A 10,076-nucleotide genomic window follows, 5' to 3' on the forward strand; every position below is an offset into this window, starting at 1 on the left:
GACCTCTATATTTAAAATATTCCAGCTGAAAATATTTAAAATGTGAATGCAAAATACTTTTCACTTCACACAGTTTTCAATACCTTGAAAAGCAACACGGGCACGCACAACTTCTGATGACGCCTAAAAAGACGCAGACAGCCCCTGCCCCGGCACCACCACGGACTGACAACGCGCTGAGCTAAGGGAGCAGAGAAAATGAATTTCGCATCACTGAGGAATATCGGCTGTTACCAGAGGTCCTCTTCTGAGAGGCACCATAAGCAGCAGTTCACCGAAACACCTTCCTCGAGTTGCCTGCGCAGGGGCCACGTGCACGTGGAAGGTGTGCAAGCGGTGTTGGAATTGTGCAGAATGCATCCCAACACCGTCGCTCACCTCATTTCTTCTCCTCCCTCTTTTCGCTGCGGTACCATCACTGTCAGCCCAGCGCTCCAGCCGGAGCCCCAACTTTTGGGGTTTAGGGGTTTTGGGGGGTCTCCTTCTCAAGGTAACACTGCAAAGCCCATAAGAGGGAGCTCAAACACAGCTCCAGATGAAATCCCTCAAAAGTAAGTGACTTTAACAACGTGTATTTTAAATAAATAAATAAGCAATCAGCCCTGGAAACCTGAGAACGTTTCTGACCGAACAAAAACTGCCTCTAAAATGCAGGTGACAAGCTTTAAAAACTTAAATCCTTCAGATGCCATCTGAAGAGCCCAGCAGTATCTGTGTCATCTTGCACATTATTGTTTCGTTAATTGCAATTTTAAAAGGCAGCAGCAGCAGCAGCAGCAGCGATCACCACCGGGCTGTGTTACAACAGAAACTGAGAGTAGGCCCTGGTAAACAACTCATCCCCAAGGCAGAAATCGGTGCGGTTCTAGAATTTCACGCTTTACATGAAAAAAAAAAAAAAAAAGGAAAGGAGCAGAACCACAAGCAAAATACCGGAGTCACACAGAACAAACTCCCCCTCTTCTCACCCACTTTGTTACTATGGGACTGGCAGAAATCTCTGGATTATAAACACGAAGGTCCCACTCACAAGACAATTAAGCAGATCCAGTGCTTCTATCAGCCACCCACCTCCAAGGCTCTTTGCAGGCTCTGTGTCTCCCAGAACAGCTAAAACGCGTTTTGCATCGGGCAGCTGAAAGACAGGACTCTGCTGCTCCCGAAAACGGGGGGATGCTTTGGAAACCCAAGCGATTTAATTTGCAAAGGGATTATTTTTTTTTGCCAACTGCAATATGCAAGTAAAGGGTGAATATCACACGCTGCTTTGTCCTGGGCAAAAAAAAAAAACACATAACATAAAGATCTCAGATGGGCTGAGCAGCACAAATAGGTGGAAGATTACCAAGTCCCAAAGCAGGCTCAGAAACAGCATGGGAACGCACCAGAAATGGTGGAACAGTAGTTCCCTGCCTCTGCTGTGACCAGTAACTAACAATAAAACAGACAAGATGGTAAACATTGCAAAAAGACAATTACTAATAATGAAAAGGCAGCAGAAATTTTGGGCTGCTTCCACAAACTGAGTAACGCATTTTCGAACTGACAGCAAAGCGCTGGTTGCCAAATGAAAATGAGAGCAAACGGCAAAGTTGTGCTTAACCCCTTTTTGCTTTTATACTGTATTTTAAACACAGATGAAATCATGGAATTTAGAAGAAAAAGTCTACAAAGGAGACATTTTACTCAGCTGTTTGGTCAGTGTTTCCATCACTTCAGTACCCAGAATCCTCAGACAACTTATTCAGCTTGGGTCCTTTCCTCAATACCAGGTTCTTGAAAATAAAATGGGTTTGCATCTGCAAAGCCTGGAGTAGGAACACTCAGATCTGGGAGAAACCAAATCGGGATTCTTACTTACGGACGCCCTTATCTCGCAGAAGGAGAATGCCAAACGTAAGAGCTACCTGAAGGACCATCTCTAATCGCAGGCTTCAAGAACTCTCCCAAGAATATCCAGCTCTCCAGCGGTAGCCAAGGACTGGCCACCGAAAGGCAATAAAACAGGGCACGGAGCTACACGGGCGTAACAGAGGTTCAAGGAACAAGAAGGCTCCAGTGACTGCCAACATCTCTAACCTGTCCTCGCCATGCTCTCAGCTAACTCCAGCAGCAGCTCCAGCACAGCATCCTGCGTGAGACATCAACAAATAGTTCAGCACGCGCAGCTCCGACCCGCACCTTTCCGAGCCAGGGCTGACAGCAGCAGCGTGCCTTTGTTTTACACCTGACCAGCAGCAGCACCAAGTCAAAACAAATATTTACCCTATCCTGACACAGAGGAATAAAAGGTTTTACTGCGAACCCAACCGTGCGCTCTCTCGTTCCCCCTTCAGCCACAAACAAGGTTGTAAATTTTCCTTAAACAGTTAAAAGAGAAACGAAAACGTTGACACGAGCAGGTGAGAGGAGAACGGCGCAGAAAAGCTCGGATACCCGGGGATGTGAACCAGAAAACGCAGCCGGTGCTCGGCAAACGCCTTCCTGCTGCCGTTAGCTCCTGCAGCCGGGCTTTGCGGAGCCGGCAGGAGCCACGGAGGGCTCGGAAGGGCAGCAGCCTGCGCCCAGGAGGGAAAGGAGGCGACACTCGGTCCTGCAGCTCCCGGGGGTGCTCCGGCAGCCCTCAGGGTGGGCAAGGCTCAGGGCCGTGGTGTGGGGGCGAGCAGAGGCACCCCCCCCCGAGCCGGGCCTGGGAAGGGGTGAGGGATGGGGACCTCCTCCCTTCGAGCCCCCCCCAACCCCTCAGAACCAGGCCTGGCAAGGGGTGAGGGACACGAACACCCCCGTTAGAGCTCCCCTCAGAGCCGGGCCTGGAAAGGGGTGAAGGATGGGGACCCCCCTGCTCAGAGAGGGACCTGGAAAGGGGTGAGGGATACGAACACCCCCCCTCAAAGCCGGGCCTGGCAAGGGCTGATGGATGGGGACACCCCTCAGAGCCGGGCCTGACAAGGAATAAGGGATGGGGGCCACCCCCTCAGGGCCAGGCCTGACAAGGGCTGAAGGATGGAGGCACCCCCCCCCCAAAGCCAGGCCTGTCCCAGGGCCCCCCCCAGCTCCCTCAGAACCAGGCCTGGCAAGGTGTGAGGGGTGGGGACCCCCCCCCTTAGAGCCGGGCCTGGCAAGGGGCGAAGGACGGGGACCCCCCCGCTCCGAGAGGGACGTGGAAAGGGGTGAGGGGGCCCTAACTCACAGCCCCCCCCCCCCGACGCCACACGCGGGCCTCGAGCGGGCCCTGCCGCACCTCGCAGCCCCCCCTCAGCCCACCCCCGACCCCCCCCCCCAAGCCCCGTTCCCGGCGGATGGGGGCTGCGGGGGGGGGGGGCGCTGCCCCCCGCCCCGACCCGAGGCCTCCGCCCGCCCCCACCAGGGGGCGCTGCCCCCGCCCCGCCCGCTGCTGCTGCCCCCGGCCCGGGGGGGGGCTCCGTGAGGGGAAGGAGGGAGACGATGGGGGGGGGGGCGCCGCCCTTCCTCCCCCCCTCACCCTCCTCATCCTCACCCCCCCCCTCCCCCTCCGCCCTCCCGTCACCACCGGGGGCTCCCTCAGCCCGCCCCCCCCCCCGGCGCCTCCTCACCCGGTGGGCGCGGGTGAGGCTCAGGTCCTTCATGACCTCCTCGAAGGCCGCCGTCTCCTCGGCCTGCTTCTGGTTGTGCAGGGCGATCTTCTCGCTGAATTTCCGCGGGTTGTTCGACGCCGCCATCTTCCCCCGTCCGCATCCCCCTCCCCGCGCCGGACGGGGGGGGGAGGAGGGCGGGGGGGGGGAGGAGGAGGAGGGAGGGCGGCGCGCACGCGCGGAGCGGCAAGCGGAGGGGGGGGCCGGCTCGCAAAGCGCGTGCGCGGAGCGGGGAGGGAGGGGGCGGTGAGGGGGCGGAGGGGCGCGTGCGCGGAGAGGGAGGGAGGGGGAGGGAGGGTGCGGCGCGTGCGCGGAGGGTTGAAGGGGGGGGGGGCGGGGCGCATGCGCGGTGGGGGCTCGGCGCGCCGAGGCGGCGGCCGGGATGCGGGCGGTGGGGCCGCGTTCGTCCCTCACGGCCCCGGGCTCGGAGGGGTGGGTGAAGTAAATGTGGCCCGGCGTCGGCCCGTGAAGTGGGAGATCCTGAAGTGAGAAATAAATTCGGAATTTCGGAAAAGCCATGTGTTTTTTAAGCAATAAAATAAAAATCCCTATTTTGCATTTTCTTTACCACGTTACGGAGAGGGTGCTTGGCTTGGGTCTTCGCACCTTGAGAAAACGGAGGCAGGAGAATTGCCTGAGCGAAGCAGTTCTTGGTGCAGCACACAGAGCAGGAACAACCATGCAGGGTTACGAAGAGGATTCCCATCCCCTCTTCATAGAATCTTAGAATTATTAAGGTTGGACAACACCTCCAGGATCATCTGGTCCAACCACCCGTCACCCAACCACCGATGTCACCCAGTAAAACATGTCCCTAAGCACCAGGTCCAACCTTTCCTTGCACACCCCCAGGAACTGTCCACCTTCCCGTGCTCAGATGCAGCAGTGTGTGACAAAGGGGAAAACAAAAAATAAAAACCTCCAAATTCATTAGCGCTCATTCTTTTAAGATAAGCAACAGTTCCTACTCTAATCGCTGCCTCGTGGAGGCTAAGATAGGTGAAGCCAGAAGAGGAGCCATACCTGTACAATGGAAATTTGGTACCGAGACACCAAGTGAAAGTACTATTTCTGGCAAAGGTTTAGGAATCATCAAAGGCTCATGCTTTCGTGGACCATTTCGGTGTGACGTACAGCCAAGCAGAAGATGCTACCGCAGTTCCGAACCGCACAGAAGGGTGCATTCTTCCCCCGCAAGCACGTTTTCCCTGCCAAATTCCTCCGAGCACACCCAGCTTCACCTGCTGCCCTGTCCTGTGGCGGGAACCCCAACTCCACGCCACCAGCACCGGGCTTATTTCCCCGCCGAGGAGGCAGGGCCTTGGCCGGCAGAGCCCGCAGCGCGGGTGGGACGCGGCGTTTCTGTCAGGAGGACGGGAGGACAGGCAGCGATGACCCCGCTGGGCTGGGAGCGGGCAGTTCCAGGAGCACGGCCGTTTCGAAACACGAGCTTAGGCTGCTAAGCCATTGATTCCAGCTGTGTTAACATCGAACTGGTGCAAAGTACTGTGATATGCAAGACACACGCATTAAGCGGTAATAAATCCTGAGGATACTGTTTCCCAACGCCCACACACTGCCCTTTACACTTTCTTTATTTATGAAGCAATGGAGATAAAGTGGGCACTCCCCTTTTTTTGGCGCATCGCTCTGCCCCTGAACAGCGCTTACCCTTGTAACCCAATCCTGTAATGGTTGAACTACCAGAGCAAAGAAATTAGACACTGCTCTCACTTCCACTCTCGACCACCTCTGTGGCCTTGTTTTAGTCAGTTTACCAGTCATTTATAAGCACTTCCTGCCCACGTAAAAATAAGAGATTATAATTATCCACCACTGCAGTTGGAGATGGATGGATGAAACTCAATTCAGCAACTGTCAGAAGTATTAGCAGCAAAGTCACGTCCTACCCTCAACGCTAGTTGCCAGCTTGCACTTAGAGTTTATAATGTGGTAAGAGATAGCATCGCAGAAAGCAGAGCTGGGACTTCAAAGACCATTGAGGCCATTCCCTTGCAGGATCAGCCGTACCCGTGCCATTCCCGACAGATGTTAGTCTAACCCGTTCCTGAATTTCTGACCAGGCATAAACAGCCAGCACTCACATTCACATAAATACCCTCTAGCTGCGTACATGAACAGCTCATGACCTGCGAAATTGGACTGTCACGCTAAAAGCATACACACCTTAAGCTTTAGCACTAAGATACCTATTATCCACCGCGCTTTTGCTGGAGAAGCGAGATGACGATAAGTAATTTGTTGAGTCGTACTGGATTTAATACGATAGGTGGTCATATCAAGCATCTACAGACCCAGCTGTTGCTGGGCCTGTTTTAGCACCAAAAGATTAAGTGCCTAAGATGAAACTTGATAAATTTTCCCCTCTTGGATATCTCAAGATTGAAGAGAGTGAAATCTCCCCTCTGACGGCTACTCTGGCTCTTGGTTTGCAGGGAAGGAACGCAGATGGCCAGGGAGGCGGGGGGGTTACGACTTCCTCCCTTCCGAAGACTCCCTTTTCGTATTGTTTCGCCTGTGCAGCTTTATCAGATTGAATTCCATTGTGCAACTTGGACCCTGCTTCTGATCTGAAAGTCTCTGATTTTAAAACAGTTTGCGTAACAAACTTCTCTTTAATGCAACACTTGTGTTTGCTGAGTCGCTTCTGGAATTTCTCACCCACTCACAGCTCCTCGTTTTGGGGTGTGGGTGGATCTGAATGGCTGCTAAGTGCATGACCTAGCAGACAATGTAAATCTTGACTGCATTAAGGCATTGGCAAGGAGACATTTTAGATTGGTGCCAGGTTTCCTTCTTCCTCCACTGAAGGAGATATGCCATGGCTTTGACAAAATGATGAGCTCATACCATAAGTATTATTTATGTCTCCTGCCGTCTTCACCTTGAGCACATATGGGGCCATGCGAGAACAACTTGATCTCACTAGAAAGCTGTGATGGGATCCCCTGAGACAGCAGTTCCTTCTCCCCCAGCCTTCCAGACGTGTTATGAAAAAGTTTCTTATAACTGAGAATCAGAGCTTTGCTCTGAAGCAAACAAAGAGTCATTGGAGGACTGGGGTGTTGCGCTCACATCTGCTTTTGTTGCAAACAACTCCTTACTGAGCAACCTGCAGCTTCTTCGAGCAGATGCAGCCGAGAGCAAGCGGGTAGCGGGGAGGAGGGTTTGTTTACTTATCACTTGTTTGTTATCCTCTAGATCCTTCGGAATTGCTCTGGCAGATGAGATCCAGCTACTTCCATGTGCTCCCTTGGAGGCTTCAGAGGAAGGTGTGAGGCTGAAAAACTTACACAACAGCAGACAGCAGGAGACTGTGCCTTGATCGACAAATAAGCTGAACTTTTTTTTTGCTTACAGACAAAGATTTTGATCTCTCACACTTCCTACTTAATGTTCCTGTTGATGTTCCCATTATCCTCAGGGAAGAATATCCTGTGAAATCCACAGAGTCCTGAGTTCCAATGCTATTTTGAACCGAGCTCTGAATTGTGCTTACAGTGGAAGAACGTTTTCTTGTTTCACCTGGAATTTCTGCACGTTTCTTCCATTTAAGACATCCTTGTTTCCAGACGGCAGATAAAAGCACCTGAATTACCCTCTCTACACCATTCATCAAATCTGATGGGCAGCCCAAGCAAACCAACTCGCAGCCGTGCAGAACACTTGGCTCTGCTCTCTTGAGAGCGCTGGGGAAAGATCCTTGCACAGAGCACCACAATTCCCCGATCACGCCACTGTCATCCTTCCCATTTAGCTTCTTCACCATTCCCAGTAATTTCTGAAATTACAGAAAGAAAGCAAACACCGACTGCTGAAAGATATTATTCTCATTTCTACGAGTCTTATGTTCTGGTGCTCTGTAATACTTTGGCAGCCCAACAGAGGATTCTGTTACAGTTATTTTTCCCAGAATCGAGGCTTGGCTTCACGCCACGCTGAAGCAAGAAGTATTCCCATGATGCTAAGGTGAGCTGGTAAAGCGCGTGCCACTTTCCGTCTTTCCAAAGATAACCCTTGAATAGTGGGCAAAGCTTTCTGTCCAGGTATGTTCGCAATCAGCACTAAAAGGTGAGGCACCAGCGAGAATCACGCACTTTATTGAAGCAAACAGGAAAGCGGGAAGTACTTTTTACCACTAAGAGATTACACCACTGCAATCAAATTGCAGATCAGACACAGCAACATGTCAGAGAGCAACATGTTTCCTTCCACAGCCTTCTGTCAAATCAAAGCTCAGACAATTCGGTGATATTCTATGTGTAAAGGAGCAGAAAAAATTATTTTTAAATCTCACGGTTTGGCTTCGGAGACATATGCGAAAAGGGTCATAAGCAACAGAGTTAAAATCCAAACTTCTTTGCAGAAGTTTCCTGAGTGCTCATATTATAAAATGGGGTAGGCACCAATCACGTGTGGGGAACTGCACAAGGATCACGCCTTGTCCTGCTCTCTCCTACTACCTTCAAGCAGAAATATAATCCTATTAACCATCGGCTTCAAATGTGGCTAATAGGCTCCACGTAGTTAACTACCTGCCTACTCCTCAGTGGAAAAGCAGCCCCTGCTATTTCCTTGCCTTAGGACAGATGTTTACCTTCAAGTCAAAGGCTCAACTTACACATTTTTATGCTGAAGGTATTAAAAAAATATAAGATCTAAGGGTGAAAGAGAATCTGTTTGCAGGAACTGGTAATTTTTGCATGAAGGCCCGATGACCACTTAGACAAACACGCCAGCCAAACTCAGGCACCTCCCAGCGTCAGTCGTTTCAGTCTCAGTCAAGCAGGAGCATTACAAAAAGTCGATTCCTCAGCAGGTGACTAAGCAACCACCACAGCAGTCCCATTTTGCTGCCTTCTGCGGCTGAGCTGTTCTCTTTGCCCTACACATTCCGATTTCATTCGCACACCGAATGAACAAGGTGTGCAAAAGCAACGCAGGTTGCTCCATGAAGACTGCTAACCTGGGACAGGAGCAGCGGTATGTCGTAACTAAAAAATTTCTTCTACAGTGCAGCCCTGCTTGCAAACTGTTTTGTAGCCACAAAGTCAAAGTGCTCGCTTTCTCCCTCCCTCCCTCTTCCTGCCTCTGAAGCAAAACAAGCCACACCGATAAACTTGTCTACTGGGACAGTCCTACGGGGGAGAGATGGATTTTTTGTTTTTCAGGGAAGTCGCATTCCTACCCTGGCAGGTTTCTGCTGCAAAGTCTGTAGTGCAGAGCTGGCCACCGACTGTGGCCATGTTAAGGCTGCAGTCTGCAAAGCACATCAGTGCGTGGCTTTACCCGATTTCAGCAAAACAGTTAGGCATCCATCTAACAGCAAACTCTGCACTGGACTGAAACACCACCTGAAGTGCCTTACGGAACAGGGTGTCTTGTGCTACTCACAAGCCCCTGGGCTTTGCAGATGAATGCTGCATGCCTTCAAAAAACGGCATTTCTAAGAAGTTCCTTTCGTCCCTCTTGGATAGCAGCAGCAGGTCGTTCACTCGAACTCTAATTGCTGTTCTGCAAAATCCTCAAAAGGAATGTAAAAACGTGGTTTCCGTCGTGAAACTGGGAGGTTCTCAACTGCAAGCTGTAAGCCCTCAGCTGAAAACCTGCCCAACGTCTGGCCTGGGATCAAGGTTTGCTTTTATGGTCGTTCATGCCCTGGTACAGTGGGTGGACGTGTTTCTGGATTAATACTGCCAACAGAAGCAGGGACAGCAGGGTCCCCTTCCTTCCTCCACTTACCTTGGTGTAACTGCAGCAGCTGCAGCCTGAAAGAACACACCGGTCTTTCAGACAGACTCAGATAGCACAAGGAAAAGCCTCAAGCACAGCGTGGCCCCATGGAAAGCACAGGAAGGCTGCAGAAGGCAGCACAGGACACCTGTCCCGGGCTGCACAGCTCACGAGCGTACGTGAGCACATGGGGAGTAACTCTACTCCTCCGAGCACTAAACCTGAACCCCCCTTTCCATGGCACACGCTTTGATTTTCTTCTTAAGAAACAGCAAGTACATGCTTTCAGCATAAGAGAGCTTTCATCACACGAGATCCCCGAAGCGTGCAAAATTAAGGTCCAGACATGCTAACTGCACCACGGGGCAAATTTTCTCTCTTCCAAGCCTCGGCGAAATTCATACATTCCTTCTAAATCCAGTTGTGAACCGCTGTCCTCAAGGCACTCGTACTGAATGCAAGTATTGATAGTGCCAAGCAGTAAATCTGCGCCCGTAAGGAGGATCACATGTTTAAACAAGACCCCAGGCCACAGTGAGGAGAAAAGGGGGGAAAAAAAGGATGCGGCGCACTTAAAGCGTGTAATTGCAGACTTTGTAGGGAGACACAGATTAGCAGTCTGATTAGAACCATCAGATAACCGTATGTAAAATACTCTTTTTTTTTTTTTTTTTAGTACATTTTCAAAGGATTGTGACCGGAAGATACAGA

The 10,076-nt window shown here is 51.5% G+C and overlaps 1 protein-coding gene across 6 annotated transcripts in view; it reads right to left on the reverse strand.

Annotated features, from left to right (window-relative positions):
* CRTC1 (CREB regulated transcription coactivator 1) overlaps positions 1 to 3,757 on the reverse strand; it is a 52,829-nt gene extending 49,072 nt beyond the window's left edge. For 3 of the 6 annotated variants that reach the window (XM_066984074.1, XM_066984072.1, XM_066984069.1), the window contains exon 1: positions 3,573 to 3,756. In XM_066984074.1, coding sequence (XP_066840175.1) covers positions 3,573 to 3,698 — 126 coding nt within the window. In that variant the 5' untranslated portion in view covers positions 3,699 to 3,756. Of the gene's footprint in view, positions 1 to 3,572 lie in introns of all 6 variants that reach the window. The other 3 variants (XM_066984070.1, XM_066984073.1, XM_066984071.1) reach the window with 2 other exon arrangements.
* Between the last annotated feature and the right edge of the window lie 6,319 nt (positions 3,758 to 10,076).

The sequence above is a fragment of the Anser cygnoides genome, chromosome 27 (genome assembly GCF_040182565.1).
Source record: "Anser cygnoides isolate HZ-2024a breed goose chromosome 27, Taihu_goose_T2T_genome, whole genome shotgun sequence".
Taxonomy (NCBI): domain Eukaryota; kingdom Metazoa; phylum Chordata; class Aves; order Anseriformes; family Anatidae; genus Anser; species Anser cygnoides.